Below are 20,394 nucleotides of genomic sequence, written 5' to 3'. Positions count from 1 at the left end.
TCCTTAAATTTTTATCTTCTTGTTGACCTTCTTAGCGTCTCGAGACCCGGTCCATGACAGCCCCGTCAGTTTGTTGGATTGGAGGATCGGCACCCACCGTCATAGCAGAGCCGCCCACTGCGACCCACCTATGAGACATTTCTCAGACTGTGCGTCAAAGGCCCGTGTGACCCACTTTGGGTTGTAACCCATAGTTTAAGAAATTCTAGCCTGCATAATTAAGGGTACAGTTAAGGAAGACGATGCTTGAATCACAAAACCAACCCTCAATCTCAAAAATAATCAGCAAAAAATATATTTATGAGAAGAAAAAAATGAGGGAATATACAAAAAGGGCACCAAAACCCGACTATATACTGTAAATATCTCCACCAAACAAGAACGATCACTTGGAGGAATTTATATCAATACAAGAATGAAAATATACGCAAAATGCTCGTCAATAGAAGTGCCTTTTATACCCTGGTACTTCTTGGCCAACCAATCATGCCTCACGTCATCTCCTTCTACCAATGGCGGCTGACTCTGCAAGGCCTCTGTTATTACACTGCGGCTTCATGTGTACGTGCCAGGAGTGTCCGGGTGCTGTGCTCCTGTGCCACGCTAGGTTTTGAAACTTCTTTTAAAATGGGATTCCCTTCACTTCCGCTACATTAACACTAGAATCCCTGAAGCCTACGAAAAAAAATTGTAATCCCAGGCCACTTTAAGTTCCTTCGCACCTGTCCATTAGCGTCTTTTGTGTTGTAAATGTGTCGATCAGCACAAGCAGCAAGCAGCCTGCTCAACTCTCCCAGCTCAAGGCTCCTTATCTGCATGTGAGGTTCCTCAAGTTGTACTGGATAAATAACACAGGATATCGTTATTTGTGTGTTCCACGTGTACAACGTTCAGATGACAGGAAATGCGAGAAACGCAAAAAAATGTTGAACACATAGCTAAAACAGAAACATTTTTCATGTTATAGTACTAGCGACAAAATTGTGACTTGAAGTGTATAAAGTGTGAGGACTGAAGTCCAAATATCAAACAAACACTTTCACAAAAGGTACAAATAGAACAAAGCAAGTGCGCGTTTATTCAACACTATAACCGAAGAAAAAGAAATTGGGTTAGGGTATGACACGGACACGACGGCTTGGGTGGTGCGGCGATAGGAACTGCTGACTCGTAATAAAGAAGTCGCGGGTTCGATTCTGGGCGCTTCCCAGAATTAACGCTTTGAGTACTGAGCTGCTCTTATTGTTACTAATACAGTCATATGAAAAAGTTTGGGAACCCCTCTTAATTCTTTGGATTTTTGTTTCTCATTGGCTGAGCTTTCAAAGTAGTAACTTCCTTTTAATATCTGACATGCCTTATGGACACAGTAGGATTTCAGCAGTGACATTAAGTTTATTGGATTAACAGAAAATATGCATCATAACAAAATTAGACAGGTGCATAAATGTGGGACCCCAACAGAGATATGACATCAATACTTAGCTGAGCCTCCTTTTGCTCCTTTGAGCTTCTCGACGCTGTCCTCCTATAGCCTGTGATGAGTGTCTGGACTCTGGACGTTGGTATTTCTGACCCCATTCTTCATACACAATCTCTCCAGTTCAGTTCAATTTGATAGACAGCCTGCTTCAAATCATCTCATAGATTTTCAATGTTATTCAAGTCAGGTGACTGTGACGGCCATTCCAGATCATTGTACTTCTCCCTCTGCATGAATGCCTTTGTACATTTCCAACTCTGTTTTGTGTTATTGTCTTGTTGGAATATCCAACCCTTGCTTAAGATAACTTCACCTTTGTGACTGATGCTTGAACATTATCCTGAAGAATTTGTTGATTTTGGGTTGAATTCCTCCGACCCTCGTCTTTAACAAGGGCCCCAGTCCCTGAACTGGCCACACAGCCCCACAGCATGATGGGACCTCCACCAAATTTGACAGGAGGTAGCAGGTGTTTTTCTTGGAATGCCGTGTTCTTCTTCCGCCATGCAAAGCGCTTTTTGTTCTGACCAAATAACTCCATTTGGGTCTCATCAGTCCAAGCACTTTATTCCAAAATGACTCGACTTGTCTAAATGAGCATTTGATACAACAAGCGACTCTGTTTGTGACGTGAGTGCAGAAAGGGCTTCTCTCTCATCGCCCTGCCATACTGATGTTCTTTGTGCAAATTGTGCTGAATTGTAGAACGATGTACAGATACACCATCTGCAGCGAGATGTTCTTGCAGGTCTTTGGAGGTGATCTGTGGTTGTCTGTCACCATTCTCACAATCCTGCTCATATGTCGCTCCTGTATTTTTCTTGGCCTGCCAGACCTGAGTTGGTTTAACAGCAACTGTGCCTGTGGCCTTCCATTTCCCGATTCCATTCCTTACAGTTGAAGCTGACAGTTTAAACCTCTCAAATATCTTTTTGTAGTCTTCCTCTAAACCAGGAGACTCAACAATCTTTGTTTTCAGATCTTTGGAGAGTTGCTTTGAGGATCCCATGCTGTCTGTCACTCTTCAGAGGAGAGACAAAGGGAAGGAAGCACAACTTGCAGTTGACCACCTTAAATACCTTTGACCACTCATGATTGGACACTCCTGTCTATGAAGTTCAAGGCTTAACAAGCTCAGCCAGCCAATCAGCATTGAGCAGTGACAGGCATTCAAATCAGCACAATGACAAGGGGACACACATTTGTGCACAGCCAGTTTTTCACATTTGATTTAATTTCATCCATCCATCCATTTTCTAACCCGCTGAATCCGAATACAGGGTCACGGGGGTCTGCTGGAGCCAATCCCAGCCAACACAGGGCACAAGGCAGGAACCAATCCTGGGCAGGGTGCCAACCCACCGCAGGACACACACAAACACCAAGCACACACTAGGGCCAATTTAGAATCGCCAATCCACCTAACCTGCATGTCTTTGGATTGTGGGAGGAAACCGGAGTGCCCGGAGGAAACCCACGCAGACACGGGGAGAACATGCAAACTCCACGCAGGGAGGACCCGGGAAGCGAACCTGGGTCTCCTAACTGCGAGGCAGCAGCGCTACCACTGCGCCACCGTGCCGCCCCCTGATTTAATTTCATACAACTAAATACTGCGTCACTAAAAATCTTTGTTCGGAAAACACTGCAGTGCTCAGATGTTCCTAGGAAATGAAAGACACACCACTGTTATCTTTACTGTTGAAAGGAGAGTCCATTATTATGCAGACTGAGAGGGGTTCCCAAACTTTTCCATATGACTGTATATCAACATAAAGCATACATTTAATTTGATTCAGCAACATTACTTGTAAAGGTTAGAGTATTTAATTTTTTATTCAGTTTTAGTCTCACAGTCACGTTCGCACTCCCCCCGATCTGACACTGCTAGTTTTCACATAAAGACGTGCTATAACACGAGATGAGGGTTCTACATCAGAGAAAGAGAACAGACGCCCTCCCCACAAGAAACGTCCACTCACACATAAGGACAACGCAGCTGCACCAGGCGTAAAGGCGAAAGATGGCACGGTTTGGATGCAGCAAGAGGTCCGGTACCATCCTGCCAGTCAGTCTGCCACATGCATGGTCTTCAACGAAACAGCAGGGCATGCCGAGCTCTCCGTGGTATCGTGCAAAGTTCTGTTTGTGATGGTCTTTGTGTGAAAAACATTGATATGTTACTTATATGAAAGCCACATTGAATGTTATTTAATTTGATTTATTTACTTATCTTCCTACAACGTAAAGTCACAAGTAGACTACAGAGCTCTGTTTGTTCGACGAGGGCACGCTCACAAATTACACGTGGAATGCCAGCTGACACTTCAGTACGGGATCAATGTCCCGAGAATGCAGTCAGACTTCTGTTTTGGGCACATACACCGTCCAGATCTAAACACTAGCGTGGAGAGTCGCTGGCGTACTGAAGAGTCGATTTGCTGCGGGTGGAAGCTGCCGTCACTGTGCTTTGTATATAAAAGTCAGATCGAATGTTATTTAATTTGATTTATTGACATCTTCCTACAGCGTAAAGTCACAAGTAGACTGCAGAGCTTCAAACACGGGCACGCTGACACAGTATACCTGTACGTGAATACGCTCCACGCCTCTTTCTGCACAACAGCAGCGGACGGACGGCCACAGAGAAGACACCAGTGAGTGGTCCGGACCAACCTGCCTCTGCCAGCCTTCCACTCGTGTCATGGCGCACTACCACATGGGCCCACGTGGGTCTCCACCGACATCTCAGAGACATGACCAGTGACCCCGATTGTCACGACGGATCAGCGTCACTTCAGGCCTAGGCAGCAGGGTGCACTGGCAGGGGGCCCACGAGGTTTCTGATGCCTATGTGTGTTTTTGGTTTGCAATCAAAACAGGGACCCCAGTTCACTACTTTGCCCCCTTATGATGCTCTGCAGGTTACGAGAATGGCTGAGATGTTTATCTGTCTCATCCATCGACCTTCATAACTCGCTCATCCAGGGCAGAGTCGTGGGAAAGCTGCAGGATCTCACAGCAGGAAGAACACCAGGACAGGGTGCCAGTCCACAGCAGCGTGAACACCCACACACCCACACACATACAGATTTATTATCATTAACAATGTTATTATTTTTCAGGCTCTCACCCGAAGATAAGCGCTGAAGTTTGTGCACACGGATGGCTTGTCTCTCCCCAGTGTGAGCTGGAAGTGGCCCTGGGACTGGCGTGAGCTCACAAACAGTGTCCTCCTCATCATCCTCTGCTTCATGCGGTCCAACTGTAGCTCGGCATTCAAGACTGTGGGGCACCAAAAGAAAAAACAAAAGCAAAATAAAAACGGGGCTTGAACCCTGGACGGTCAACCAGATGGTCACAAAGGGGGCTTCTCTAGACCAGGGGTCCCCAACTCCAGGCCTGGAGGACCACAATGGCTGCAGGTTTTCATTCTTAATTAGTCACCAGTTTATTTGGCTAATTAACTCCTTTGCCTTTCATTTTAATGGACTTGTTTTGTTAAGATTTGTTCCTCTGAATTTCTTTGTGTCTTTCCTTAAATGGCACCCAAACAGAAATGAAATGTGAACTGAGTGAGCCAACAGACGACCACCTAACTCAGGGCCTCAAACTCCAACCAGTTTCACTCCAACCAGCTGCTTAATGAGGCGCTGAGTCTTGTTGTTAATTAAACCCGTTCTTTAATTCCATGGCTTGTCGCTGCCCTCTTTGTGTAATAGCAGACATGTCCGACATTGTGGGCTTTCTCTTTTCTAAGAGCACTGGGGACCTGAGCAGATCAACACTCCTGAGACCCTCACCTTTCTTAACTTTCAGATATTGTATGATGGACACCAGTCGTTTTGGCTCATTTTGCATCTTGTTATTGTTTGGCTGCTAATTAAGGAAAAAGAAACAATTAAGGGGCCTGAGTCTTCAAGAACAAGTCAATTAAAATGAAAGGAAAAGAATTTAATTATCAGCAAAAATAGGACACTAATTAAGAAAAGGGTTAGAATGAAAACCTGCAACCACTGCGGCCGTCCAGGACCGGAATTGGGGACCCCTGCTCCAATCAATTTCACTCCAACCAGTTGCTTAATTAGGCGCTGATTCTTCTTGTTAATTAAACTCATTCTCTAATTCCATAGCTTGTTGCTGCTCTCATTGTGCCATAGCAGACATGTCCGACATTGTGGATTTTCTCTTTTCTAAGAGCACTGGGGACCTGAGCAGATCAGCACTCCTGAGACCCTCATCCTTTCTTTCTTTTCAGATATTGTAGGATGGTCAGACACAGTTTGCTGGTCGTGTTTTGGCTCGTTTTGTATCACATTATTGTTTGGATGCTAATTAAGGAAAAAGAAGTTAATTAGGAGCAAAAACAGGACACTAATTAAGAAAAGGGTTGGAATGAAAACCTGTGGCTATTGGGGCCCTCCAGGACTGGAGTTGGGGACCCCTAATCTAATCAATTTCACTCCAACCAGTTGCTTAATGAGGCACTGAGTATTCTTATTAATTAAACTCGTTCTTTAATTCCGTGGCCTGTTGCTGCCCTTTTTGTGTAATAGCAGACATGTCCGACATTGTGGATTTTCTCTTTTCTAAGAGCACTGGGGACCTGAGCAGATCAGCAGTCCTGAGACCTTCACCTTTCTTTCTTTTCAGATACTGTATGATGGACACCAGTTGTTTTGGTTTATTTTGTATCTCATTAATGTTTGGCTGCTAATTAAGGTAAAAGAAACAATTAAGGGGTCTGAGTCTTCAAGAGCAAGTCAATTAAAAGGAATTCAGAAGAAGTTATTTAGCAGCATAAACAGGACACTAATTAAGAAAAGGTTAGAATGAAAACCTGCAGCCACTGCGGCCCTCCAGGACCAGTGTTGGGGACCCCTGAACTGGAAGAACCCCCTCCCCCCCACCCCAAGCCTTGGTTACTTTCAGTTTGGCTTGTTTGGTTGTCGTGTTCCTTGTTTATCGGCCCCCTTCCGGCTTAGCGCCGTCCCTCTGCCTCATTGTGTTCTTCTTCGTCATTCATAACCTACCGATTCGGGGTGGAATTTTCTTTCCCTGCAAGCTGATACACACGGTGATGTCAAAGCTGAAACAGAAGGAAAAAAATAAAATCAGGGGCAACCTGAGAAACGGACCACATGCAGTGTCCTCGGAAATCTTGGGCACCATTCTGAATTTTAATGAGAAAAGACCAACAGATGGACGAGTCCAAGCCGTGGAGGTCCTCAACTTTGACCGTTGCAGACGTTTAGATTGTCGTTGACGGTTAGAGCAGAGCCTATCAATCAGACATTACTTGACTATCACAGACTTGGCATGGAGGTTAGTGGCTCACAGCTCCAGATTTCCCTCCATGGGCAATGCCATTGTGGGGTCTGTAAGTTCTCACCGGGATTTTTCCCTCAAATCCATGCTGGTAAAGTTGAGCAGTCACTCCAAGGTGGCTCACTGTGGGCGAGTGCTGATGTTGCCTTGGGTTCGAGTGGAGGTCCATCCAGGCTCGGTTCTCACCTTACCTGCACTGCTACTAACAACTCCAGTGACCCTGGGCCTGGTTAGAAAATGGACAGACGGATGGATGGACAGTAGCTGTGTTCACGTGCTATCAGACAGGCGGTCAATCTGAGTTTCCCAGTTGTGTTTGCCATTTCTACAAATGAATGTCCATCCATCCATTATCCAACCCGCTATATCCTAACTGCAGGGTCACGGGGGTCTGCTGGAGCCAATCCCAGCCAACACAGGGCACAAGGCAGGAAACAAACTCTGGGCAGGTCGCCAGCCCACCGCAGGGCACACACACACACACACACACACACACACACACACGGGACAATTTAGGATCGCCAATGCACCTAACCTGCATGTCTTTGGACCATGGGAGGAAACCGGAGCACCCGGAGGAAACCCACACAGACACAAATGAATGCCCAATGTAATATTGGAGCAGTACTACAGTTTGGACTTTGATATCGATACCAGCTTTCGGACCTCTGTACTGGTACCAAAATGGTTCCTGAACAAATAACAGATAACTCCAAAGCCCGCTGTCTTACTCCAGCCACCCGTTATGCCGCACTACGTACCGCTTCCCACTTGGTAGGTGGTGGTCCTGATCGTGTTGACGCAATGGTGGGTGGGTCCCCTTATGAGGTTCCGATCACGTCGAAGTGTTTAGTTTGGTTTCGTGAAATCTATGAGATGGATGTTTGCCATAGCGGGTGTCAAGATAAGGAAGGGGGGGAGTTTGAGAAGAAAGCTGACGTTTTAGCAAAAATGCTGTACCGCTTATACATTTGCATTTGTTGGTACCGGTGCATTGTGCCACCCTAATCCGGTGGTTCTGAAACTGTGGGGTGGGCCTCCCTTGGGTGGGCGCGAAGTAACAAAAAGGGGGGCACGAAGATGTAAAAGAAAAAAACAAGAATCAAAAATATGAAAAATCCATCTATTGAAACCAAAACAAATGAACTTAAACTACATTCTGATACTAGAAAAATAAATATAGAGTTAGATAAATGTCGATAAAAGTTAAGTAGATATAATAAAATATGCTTCTCTGGTATATCAATAATTAGAAAAGAACAAATTGGTATTAGTGGGCACCTTTCAAAAAAACGTTTTAGGGCCGCGATTAAAACTGCTATGAAAACTCGGGTCGCAAATACTTAAAGGGTGAGAAACGCTGCCCTAATCCATCGCACCTCCTCCTGTTTTCACCGATGCACATCAACTCAGAGTAGGTGACCGGCCACGTCGTATGCATTTTTGGTTCTTTTTCAGTCTGGATGGAGAGACCTTTATAAACGATGTCAAAACGCTAGTGTGGATGAAGATCGTTTTTATTTACAACGATCATTTCTGGGGCTTGATGACGGAGGTCCCCTATTAGGTCTGATGGTGCGCTATGTGGACTATGGCCAGTCAGTCATCCCGGCCAATACCCCCAGGCCACCAGGTGGAGCCCTCCCTGCAGCATGGAGGTGCCCCGAATGCCAGCAGGGAATTATGGACAATTGAGTTTTCATCCACAGCCCTGCTGGATACTACAGGGGCCAACAGAGGACGCTGCAGGGAGGCCCAGAGACTCTTACGTGCCCTATGACCCGGAAGTACGTCTTAGTCACAGCGACAGGAGGAATGACGTACCTCCGGGATGAAAGGAAAGATTTTTCATCTGACCCGGAAGTGCTAGGAAGTCACGTGGACAGGGGCTCAGAAGCACTTCTGGGTCACAGACTATTAAAGGACCGTGGGAGGTCCCAGACGACGAGCTGAGCTGGGTGGAAGGGTGGCAACGCCTCTGGGAGTGGAGGATTATCGTTTATTGTGGATTGTAGTATATTTTATTGTGGAGAGGAGGGTGCTTTGTGCACTTATTTACTTTAATAAAGTCAACTATTGGACTTTTACTTGGTGTCTGGCGTCTGATCCAAGGGTTCAAGGGGACAACAGCGCCCCCTATCTGTCACAGCTGATAAATGCAGAATTTATCAAGGAGCAGGGAATTGCAAAAGCTTGGAGAAAGGGAACTTCGTCTTTCTAAATACGGTTTTGGTAATGTGGAGCAAAGTGCACATTGGGTAGCAGCGCTTATAATACAAAAAAACAGGGAAGTGCCGGTGTGGAGACCACTTGAAGCACTGGTTCTGAAGACACATGCAAGTAAGAATCGCCTCGTATTGTCGACTCATGAAAGTAGCCTTCTATGTGGACATGCCAGAGCTTATGTGATAGGACCCAAAAGATGGTGAATGATGCCCGGGCAGGGCTCAGGGTGGAGGCAGAGGAAACTCTAGTGGGGGTCCACAATGGTCCTGACATGCAAATCGGTCATGAAGGGGAGAAAGACTAATCGAAGGGTCTAGTAGCGGGTTCCTTGTGAAATTTCCCCTCACCGATGCAATTAGATAAGAGGCCTTGGGGCAAAAATGATCTCAGATTTCAAATGGGTACGAAGCCCGGCTTGTTGGTGCGGAATGACGAGTGCCTAGTGGGCCACTTTTGGTGTTGTGGCAAAAAACCGAACAGCGGGTTAAAGGCGCCCGATGCCGACGCTCATTCCTACCCCAGAAAAGGTCCACACTGTGCCACACACTTACCAGGAGACCAGCTGAGAGGAGTGCGGCTGTGCACAGGTCTTCACGTCTGGGTTTATGACGTCCGGGTGAAGAGCGATGTGCGCCTCGGCACTAAGCACCGTCCTGGACCTGAGGAAAGGAGCGCGTTACATACCGTTAGGGACAGCATAAACTAAAATAAAAAAAAAAAAAGAAAGTAAGAACTCATTGGAAACCCAAGAGGTGGCAAGGGGTGGCTCTACCTACCTGTACACCGCCACTTTACTGGCTCCCCAGGCGCCGACTATCAGGTCTGGAAGACAGAGAGCAAGAGAAGCGCCATTAAAATCAAACGAGAATTTCCTTTTTATCCCTTTAATATTCAGGATGTAGGAAGTAACGTTTTTAATATAAACGAGTTCGAAAAACACTTTGTGATATCCCTAAAGCTCGTTTCCACCATTTCCAGGAGAGATGTGTCTGAATATCGGTGGTTAAAGTGTGGTGGACGCTGGCACACTTGTGCGCCTGTGGGGTCACCTTCCTGGAGCTGTGGATGTCAGCGGGACCACCCTGTGCCGAGTGGGGCCACTGTCGCTTAACATTGTTTTCTTTCTGATAGGCGGCCCCAGGAAGAACGTTTAATGCCCGCCTTCAGCCCCAAGATGACTCTGCCCCTTCCGGTCAGCAGTCCCCAGAAAACGGCGGCTCACATTGAGGAAATGGAGGTCCTGCTAAAGAGACCCTTTGTTCCCTTATGTTCTGATAATTGTCGGACTGGCTAAGATTTGTGTTGAATCGAGCAACTTTCTTTTGTTCATTTTCTTTGGACGGCTGGGGGTCTGCCTGGCTGGTGCCCCACTTTTTCTTCTCCTGGCTCTCTCACAATATGTCCAGTGGTCACGACACTGACCCCAGAATGAATGGACCCAGTCTTAGGACATTTTATGGACGGCTTGCACTTGATAGTCATGAAGTCAATTGGGTTTTTGGGTGAATACCAACTGAGTCCAAAGTTCTAAAAGCCACACCAACAAGGGGCTAATCTATTTGGAGCCCCCAAAGTCCCAAAAATGGTGTTTTCTTTATTTTGTGGGAATGAGTTATTAATTATGTTATTATTGAGTTATTAATTCATACAGTGATGCCATCCCCAGCAAATGACAGAGTCAGCACCTAATGAGTGAAAAAAGGGCAGAGAAAGAGGCGGGTGCAGTGGGCAGCACCACACCAGAGGATACCTGCAGCTAGCAGTGGCAGATTGATTAGTTGGGCAACAAACAAAATGAAAAGATGGATGGATGGACTAAATTCTTAAAAGTAAAGGTGCCAAGGTGATTCTTCAGGGCAGTGCCACTGGAGTTCCTTGTTGGGTTCCCAGAAGAACCATCTACATGAAGGTCCCATAAAGATCTTTGATTTATTTAGATTAGAATTAGTTCATCCTCTGCCATTGAGCACATCGGGCAACAAGGTTCTTCCACCGCTTTTGGTCTCCTGCAAGCACTTCAGCTTCTTCCCAAGACACGTCGATTAGTCTCAAGCAATGCCATTGTGGGATCTATATGTTCTCACCAAGTTTTTCCATCAGATCCATGCAGGTAAGGTTAACCAGTCACTCCAAGTCGGCCCACTGTGGATGAATGCTAAAGGTGCCCTGTTGGTCTCCTGCAAGCCCTTCAGCTTCTTCCCAAGACACGTCGACTAGTTTGAGGTCACTGTCATCAGGTATTTCGAGGGTTGATCCCTTGGTTGTTCAGCTGCATGGCAACTTGGGGTATGTGGTGTCAGGACAGGTGAAGAATATGGCTGGGTAATCGGCACTAGTTGATCTAGTTGATCTGCTCCACTGCAGAACTTCCTCATTGGTCACCCGATTGGTATAACAAATCTTGAAGATTCACCGCAGGCAGCAATGGTGTTGATCTTCTTGACAATGCTGGCCGACGTCTTCCAAAACTCCTTTGCGTAGATTGCTATTGGGACAGTGACGGAGGTGTATAATTGTAGGTTGGTCTTGTCAGAGATTGAGGGTGATGTCCTGGTGGTTTGGAGGCAGCAGAATGTGGCTGAGACCTTTTCGATACGGCCTTGGACGTTGGTCACAGCACTAATATAATGACAGACAATGCTCCCTAAAGAAGTGAATTTGCTGACTGTCCCAACATTTCTATTGGGTTTGGTGATTCCCTTACCCGATGATGCCATATGGCTTCAAAATTAATTGGGGCTGAACTTCCACAGCATCATACCATCTGCACAAGCAGAAGTCTAAGGAGATTTGAATCCTTCATCCCCGATGACAGACACCCAGCTAACCCCCCATTTTCATTTTTGCCTTCTGGGAAGTCACACCACCCACTCTAGTCACAGGGACAACTTCACCTCCACCTCAGGTCACTAAACTCCTAGTAACCTGATGCCACCTGCCCTGCTCTGTACTGTGGGCTGTGTGCTGTGCCCACCTGCTGGTTTATGCAGATTTGTATCATATGTTACTTTTATTTGCTCTATTTATTTATGTTTTTTTTTCTTATCTACAGTCATATGAAAAAGTTTGGGAACCCCTCTCAGCCTGCGTAATAACTGACTGTCCTTTCAACCAGAAAGATCACAGTGGTGTGTCTTTCATTTCCTAGGAACATCGGAGAACTGCGGTGTTTTCTGAACAAAGATTTTTAGAGACGCAGTATTTAGTTGTATGAAATGAAATCAAATGTGAAAAACTGGCTGTGCACAAATGTGGGTCCCCTTGTCATTGTGCTGATTTGAATGCCTGTCACTGCTCAATGCTGATTGGCTGGATGAGCTCGTTAAGCCTTGAACTTCATAGACCAGGAGTGTCCAATCATGAGTGGTCAAAGGTATTTAAGGTGGTCAATTGCAAGTTGTGCTTCCTTCCCTTTGACTCTCCTCTGAAGAGTGACAGACAGCATGGGATCCTCAAAGCAACTCTCCAAAGATCTGAAAACAAAGATTGTTGAGTCTCCTGGTTTAGGGGAAGACTACAAAAAGATATTTGAGAGGTTTAAACTGTCAGTTTCAACTGCAAGGAATGGAATCAGGAAATGGAAGGCCACAGGCACAGTTACTGTTAAACCAACCCAGCAGGTCTGGCAGGCCAAGAAAAATACAGGAGTGGCATATGAGCAGGATTGTGAGAATGGTGACAGACAACCACAGATCACCTCCAAAGACCTGCAAGAACATCTCACTGCAGATGGTGTATCTGTACATCGTTCTACAATTCAGAGCAATTTACACAAAGAACATCAGTATGGCAGGGTGATGAGTAAGAAGCCCTTTCTGCACTCACGTCACAAACAGAGTCGCTTGTTGTATCAAATGCTCATTTAGACAAGTCAGATTCATTTTGGAACAAAGTGCTTTAGACTGATGAGACCCAAATGGAGTTATTTGGTCAGAACAAAAAGAGCTTTGCATGGCGGAAGAAGAACACGGCATTCCAAGAAAAACACCTGCTACCTCCTGTCAAATTTGGTGGAGGTCCCATCATGCTGTGGGGCTGTGTGGCCAGTTCAGGGACTGGGGCCCTTGTTAAAGTCGAGGGTCGGATGAATTCAACCCAATATCAACAAATTCTTCAGGATAATGTTCAAGCATCAGTCACAAAGTTGAAGTTACTTAAGCAGGGGTTGGATATTCCAACAAGACAATGACCCAAAACACAGTTGGAAATGTACAAAGGCATTCATGCAGAGGGAGAAGTACAATGATCTGGAATGGGCGTCACAGTCCCCTGACTTGAATGTCATCGACAATCTATGGGATGATTTGGAGCAGGCTGTCCATCAAATTGAACTGAACTGGAGAGATTTTGTATGAAGAATGGTCAGAAATACCTCCATCCAGAATCCAGACACTCATCACAGGCTATAGGAGGACAGCGTCGAGAAGCTCAAAGGAGCAAAAGGAGGCTCAACTGAGTATTGATGTCATATCTCTGTATGGGTGCACCTGTCTAATTTTGTGATGATGCATATTTTCTGTTAATCCAATAAACTTAACGTCACTGCTGAAATCCTACTGTGTCCATAAGGCATGTCGTATATTAAAAGGAAGTTGCTACTTTGAAAGCTCAGCCAATGAGAAACAAACATCCAAAGAATTAAGAGGGGTTCCCAAAATTTTTCATATGACTGTATTTATCTTCTGCTACGAACCAAGTCACCTGGATAAATTGTGAGGATTGGCATCGGAAAAAGGCTGTAAAAATCACAGCAAAACCTATGAAGCAAGAACCCCACGTGGAAGTGGGACAAGATGAAGTGGAAGAAGATGTCTCTTCTGTTACTCTTATTTATTTACCCATCACCACAACTGCGACACAGTAATCTCACTTTGCCCTCACAGGTCATGTGACCTTAAAGATCTCTAAACTTTAACTATGGAGGTCCACTGGGCTCTTGGGAACCTATTTGAAACATTCTCCAGATCTGCGCCTCGACACCGTCCCATCTCTCTCAGCTCTGCAGACAATTTCTTGGACCTCGGGGCTTGGTCATTGTCACCTGTGGGACCTTCTCTAGACAGGCGTGCGCCTTTCCTAATCAGTCCAGTCAGTTGTAATACTGGTTTACCATCCCATATCTTTGCCGATGATGTTCAGCTTCACACGGTGGTCAATAAGGATGCTTGCGCTGATTTCGCTATACTTTTAGACTGTGTCAACAAAATTCCTTCAATAACGAGCTCAAATTTTTTGGTGTTTCCAATGTGGAAAAAATTAGGGAGTTATGTGTAGGATTAGGGAAAAAAAAACACTGAAGCAGCGCTACACGAATGTGGACGTCTTAAATGTGTTCTTTGATAGAGTTGTCCCGTTTATACGGTCTCTGTGTGTCTGTTGAAATGTTGCCCCCTGGTTGTGGAACCATTGACCCCTCGTGATGGGGGTTTTCCCTGTCAAACACATCAATTCCATCCGGGCCATTGCTATTTAAACAGGAGGACAAAAAGAAAAAGGGAGGAATCTCTTACAACAACGACACTTCGCCGAAGAGAAAAGAGCCAAGAGGGAGCACCGATGAGGATCACTTTACTCCTTTTCCTGCTTGCCGTTTTCAATGCCAGATATCAACGACTTCACCATCGCTACGCAAAACCCCGGGGTTCCGGATTATACCGACACGCTGAGGATAATACGGCAAGACTGTTTTTTCGTCATTTGGGGAGAGGATCGAGTCAACAATTTCATTCAAGTATAATAACCGTAGGACACTTCCGAGCTGTTCAAGGTTCTCATTCACTCATCATCCCTCGTTTAGACTTTTTCTGTGTGTCTTATGTGTTTCATGTTCAGTGTCGAGACAAAGGAGGGTTTGTGCTGTACGTTTATTAAGGCACTTTTAATTATTAAGTAGCGCCGTTCACGTTTGGGGTTGTGTGTTGTGTGGGGGTTTTGAAGGGACTGGAATAGATAGAGCTTCTTTTCATTATCAATATATATACTTCACCCCCTGCTCGCTTCGCTTGTCAACCCCCCCAGCCTACGCTACGCGCCAGCTACTTCACGTCTCTGCTGCTCGGCTTCTGAAGAGGGGGGCTGAACGCATCCCAAGGAGACATGGTCGCTCCTCCGAAACCCCCTCTTAAACGCTGATACAATGGGAAACATGTACAGTGTTTTTTTTTTTCCTCCTCGATCAGCTGCTGGATTGCTGCTGCTGCTGCCGTGCCGTGTGATCTTTATCTCACGCTGCGCTTCAAACATTTAAAAGCCTGTACAGCGGCTGTTCTACTCTTTGTCTTTTATTTACGGCCCCGGGCCTGGTTAAATCTCTTGGCACAAAGTCTTGTGGACGTGAGTTCTTCATATTTTTTAGTTTATAATTTAAAAACAGAATGAAAATCTGAAAATCCAACAACAGCACATTAAAGTTTGATAAATTCTGAAAAGAATGATACCAAAAATATATATGTAAGTTTTAAAATAAGCCTGATCTAAAGCGTGACAAGAAACATGACATAAAAACGTCACATAAAATCATTGCACTTTTAGGCTTAGGTGGCACGGTCACGCAGTGGTAGAGCTGCTGCATTGCAGTTAGGAGACCTGGGTTCGCTTCCCGGGTCCTCCCTGCATGGAGTTTGCATGTTCTCCCTGTATCCTCCGGGTGAGACAGATAGATACTTTATTAATCCCAAGGGGAAATTCCCATACTCCAGCAGCAGTATACTGATAAAGAACAATATTAAATTAAAGAGTGATAACAATGCTGGTATAACAGACAATAACTTTGTATAATGTTAACGTTTAACCCCCGAGTCGCATAGTGTGGGGTCTCCTCAGTCTGTCAGTGGAGCTGCTCCTCTGTCTGGAGATGATCCTGTTCAGTGGATGCAGTGGATTCTCCATGACTGACAGGAGTCTGCTCAGCGCCCGTCGCTCTGCCACGGATGTCAAACTGTCCAGCTCTGTGCCTACAATAGAGCCTGCCTTCCTCACCAGTTTGTCCAGACGTGAGGCGTCCCTCTTCTTTATGCTGCCTCCCCAGCACACCATCTCGTAGAAGAGGGCGCTCACCACAACCGTCTGGTAGAACATCTGCAGCATCTTATTACAGATGTTGAAGGACGCCAGCCTTCTAATGAAGTATAGTCGGCTCTGTCCTCTCTTACACAGATCATCAGTATTGGCAGTCCAGTCCAGTTTATCATCCAGTTGCACTCCCAGGTATTTATAGGTCTGCACCCTCTGCTCAGACACTTCTGATGATCAAGAGGTCCATGAGAGTGCTCCGGTTTCCTCCCACAGTCCAAAGACATGCATTGGCGATTCTAAATTGTCCCTAATGTGTGCTGTGGGTGTGTGTGTGCCCTTCGGTGGGCTGGCAACCTGCCCAGGGATTTGTTCCTGTCTTGCGCCCTGTGTTGGCTGGGATTGACTCTAGCAGAGCCCCATGACCCTGTATTAGGAGATAGACAGATAGAAAGATAGATAGATAGATAGATAGATAGATAGATAGATAGATAGATAGATAGATAGATAGATAGATAGATAGATAGATAGATAGAAAGGCACTATATAATACATAGATAGATAGATAGATAGATAGATAGATAGATAGATAGATAGATAGATAGATACTATATAATACATAGATAGATAGATAGATAGATAGATAGATAGATAGATAGATAGATAGATAGAAAGGCACTATATAATACATAGATAGATAGATAGATAGATACATAGATAGATAGATAGATAGATAGATAGATAGATAGATAGATAGGCACTATATAATACATAGATAGATAGATAGATAGATAGATAGATAGATAGATAGATAGATAGATAGATAGATAGATAGATAGATAGAAAGGCACTATATAATACATAGATAGATAGATAGATAGATAGATAGATAGATAGAAAGGCACTATATAATACATAGATAGATAGATAGCAGTGGGGAAATATAAACTAGATAGAGAAAAAGCACTACAGCAGTTAGGAGACACAGGTTCGCTTCCCTGGTCCTCCCTGTGTGGAGTCTGCATGTTCTCCCCGTGTTTACGTGGGTTTCCTCCCACAGTCCAAAGACATGCAGATTAGGTGCATTGCTGTTTCTAAACTGTCCCTAGTGTGTGTTTGGTGTGTGTTTGGTGTGTGTATGTGTGTGCCCTGCAGTAGGTTGGCGCTCTGCCCAGGGTTTGTTTCCTGCCTTGCGCCCTGTGTTGGCTGGGATTGGCTCCAGCAGATCCCCATGACCCTGTGTTAGGAGATAGCGGATAGATAGGATAATAGACTGCCTAGACTGATAGTTAGATTAGGATAGATATATCTAGATAGATATATTATTATTTTATACATAGATAGATAGATAGAAAGGCACTATATAATACATAGATAGATAGAGATAGATAGATAGAAAGGCACTATATAATAGATAGATAGATAGATAGATAGATAGATAGATAGATAGATAGATAGATAGATAGAAAGGCACTATATAATAGATAGATAGATAGATAGAAAGGCACTATATAATACATAGATAGATAGATAGCAGTGGGGAAATATAAACTAGATAGAGAAAAGCATTACAGCAGTTAGGAGACACAGGTTCGCTTCCCTGGTCCTCCTGTGTGGAGTCTGCATGTTCTCCCGTGTTTACGTGGGTTTCCTCCCACAGTCCAAAGACATGCAGATTAGGTGCATTGCTGTTTCTAAACTGTCCCTAGTGTGTGTTTGGTGTGTGTTTGGTGTGTGTATGTGTGTGTGCCCTGCAGTTGGTTGGCGCCTGCCCAGGGTTTGTTTCCTGCCTTAGCCCTGTGTTGGCTGGGATTGACTCCAGCAGAGCCCCATGACCCTGTATTAGGAGATAGATAGATAGATAGATAGATAGATAGATAGATAGATAGATAGATAGATAGATAGATAGATAGGCACTATATAATAGATAGATAGATAGATAGAAAGGCACTATATAATACATAGATAGATAGATAGAAAGGCACTATATAATACATAGATAGATAGAAAGGCACTATATAATACATAGATAGATAGAGATAGATAGATAGATAGATAGATAGATAGATAGATAGATAGATAGATAGATAGATAGATAGAAAGGCACTATATAATACATAGATAGATAGATAGCAGTGGGGAAATATAAACTAGATAGAGAAAAAGCATTACAGCAGTTAGGAGACACAGGTTCGCTTCCTGGTCCTCCCTGTGTGGAGTCTGCATGTTCTCCCGTGTTTACGTGGGTTTCCTCCCACAGTCCAAAGACATGCAGATTAGGTGCATTGGCGATTCTAAACTGTCCCTAGTGTGTGTTTGGTGTGTGTTTGGTGTGTGTATGTGTGTGTGCCCTGCAGTAGGTTGGCGCTCTGCCCAGGGTTTGTTTCCTGCCTTGCGCCCTGTGTTGGCTGGGATTGACTCCAGCAGAGCCCCATGACCCTGTATTAGGAGATAGATACATAGATAGATAGATAGATAGATAGATAGATAGATAGATAGATAGATAGATAGATAGATAGATAGATAGATAGATAGATAGATAGGCACTATATAATACATAGATAGATAGATAGAAAGGCACTATATAATACATAGATAGATAGAAAGGCACTATATAATACATAGATAGATAAGATAGATAGATAGATAGATAGATAGATAGATAGATAGAAAGGCACTATATAATACATAGATAGATAGATAGCAGTGGGGAAATATAAACTAGATAGAGAAAAGCACTACAGCAGTTAGGAGACACAGGTTCGCTTCCCTGGTCCTCCCTGTGTGGAGTCTGCATGTTCTCCCCGTGTTTACGTGGGTTTCCTCCCACAGTCCAAAGACATGCAGATTAGGTGCATTGCTGTTTCTAAACTGTCCCTAGTGTGTGTTTGGTGTGTGTTTGGTGTGTGTATGTGTGTGCCCTGCAGTTGGTTGGCGCTCTGCCCAGGGTTTGTTTCCTGCCTTGCGCCCTGTGTTGGCTGGGATTGGCTCCAGCAGACTCCTGTGACCCTGTGTTAGGATATAGCGGGTTGGATAATAACTGCCTGACTGACTGTTAGGTTTAGGATTTTATATCTAGAGAGTATATTATTATTTTATACTACGCTGTGTAAGCCGGGGCTCCTAGAAACTATTGAAATCGTCAGAAAAACAAACTGAAATGCAGAGTCAGCGTTTTCGTTTTGCAGACATGTCTGTCAGCGGCTAAGCGAGTTTTGCTTTCTCGTTTGTCTTTCCTCAGCAGTTTCACTTTGGCGATGGAGTTGCTTTCTTTCAGCTTCATGTAGCCTCGTCCTTCCTTCTTTTTCCGACTTGTTGACTTGGGGCGGCCTTGCCGGCTCTTCCTCGCGTAGACGTTTATATTTAAGATGCTGTTAGTTTTTTGAGTATTTAACTGTCGAGTGAGGGAAGCTCTTTGGAAGAGGTACGCCTTGTCTTGTCTGGTCTAACGTTTCCTCAGTTTGCCAGGCCACGGGTCGTGGTGGTGTAGCTGCCGTTTCTGGACGAGTGGGTCGGCCATTACAACACGAGGACCCTATCTGACAACAATCATCTCAGGTAACTGTAAAATCAATTTTGGCTTCTTGGAGTAGAAACATCTCAGCACAATGGGATACACCTGATCAAAAGCCCCGAGTCCGCATACTTGTGTCAACGTAAAAGTCCCCAGTTTTTATTTTTAGTTAATTTACAAAAATACCAAACCTCCTGCCTTTCTTTTTTTTTTCGGCTTAATGAGAGAAAAAATAACTGAAATGATTTTGTCAGAAGGCTGCAACATCACAAAATGTGGAAAGTGACGGAGTCTGGAGACTTTCAGAAGGCGCCATATTGCATGACCTCATGACATTCTCAGACCCTCTTAGTCCAGTTCCGGGTCAGGCAGGGCTGGAGCCGCCAACCTCAGCTGCGTCAGGCACAAGGTAGGAAGGTCGGTTTAGATTCACCAATTAATGGAATCCTATGAAGTCTACTCAGACATTGACCCGGCAGAGAGGCGATGGTTTGGACCCGTGCAGAGGAGAGATGCTGGGTATACTGGGAGAAGGGTACTAAGGATAGAGCTGTGAGGCAAGAGGAGAAGAGGAAGGCCTAAGAGAAGGTTTATGGATGTGGCGAGAGAGGACATAAAGGTGACAGGTGTGACAGAACAAGATGAAGAGGACAGAAAGATATGGAAGAAGATGATCTGCTGTGGTGACCCCTAATGGGAGCAGCAGAAAGGAGAAGAAGAAGATAAACTGCTCCATACAAGGTACGTCCATCCACCAATTTTGTAACCTGTTTATCTAGCTAGAGGTAAGTGGTGGGGCCTGTCCTGGCAGCTTTTGTATGTAAAGTGGTAA

The 20,394-nt window shown here is 44.9% G+C and overlaps 1 protein-coding gene across 1 annotated transcript in view; it reads right to left on the bottom strand.

Moving 5' to 3' along the window:
• itga2b (integrin, alpha 2b) overlaps positions 1–20,394 on the bottom strand; it is a 70,256-nt gene that overhangs the window by 35,519 nt on the left and 14,343 nt on the right. Inside the window, exons 6-9 of the mRNA XM_039740563.1 lie at positions 9,814–9,859; positions 9,589–9,696; positions 6,517–6,572; positions 4,617–4,768 (exon numbers count right to left, since the gene is read on the bottom strand). Coding sequence (XP_039596497.1) covers positions 4,617–4,768; positions 6,517–6,572; positions 9,589–9,696; positions 9,814–9,859 — 362 coding nt within the window. The remainder of the gene's footprint in view (positions 1–4,616; positions 4,769–6,516; positions 6,573–9,588; positions 9,697–9,813; positions 9,860–20,394) is intronic.

The sequence above is a fragment of the Polypterus senegalus genome, chromosome 17, assembly GCF_016835505.1.
Source record: "Polypterus senegalus isolate Bchr_013 chromosome 17, ASM1683550v1, whole genome shotgun sequence".
Taxonomy (NCBI): Eukaryota; Metazoa; Chordata; class Cladistia; order Polypteriformes; family Polypteridae; genus Polypterus; species Polypterus senegalus.
Note: the sequence above shows the minus strand (reverse complement) of the source record. Positions and strands in the feature narration are given on the sequence as shown.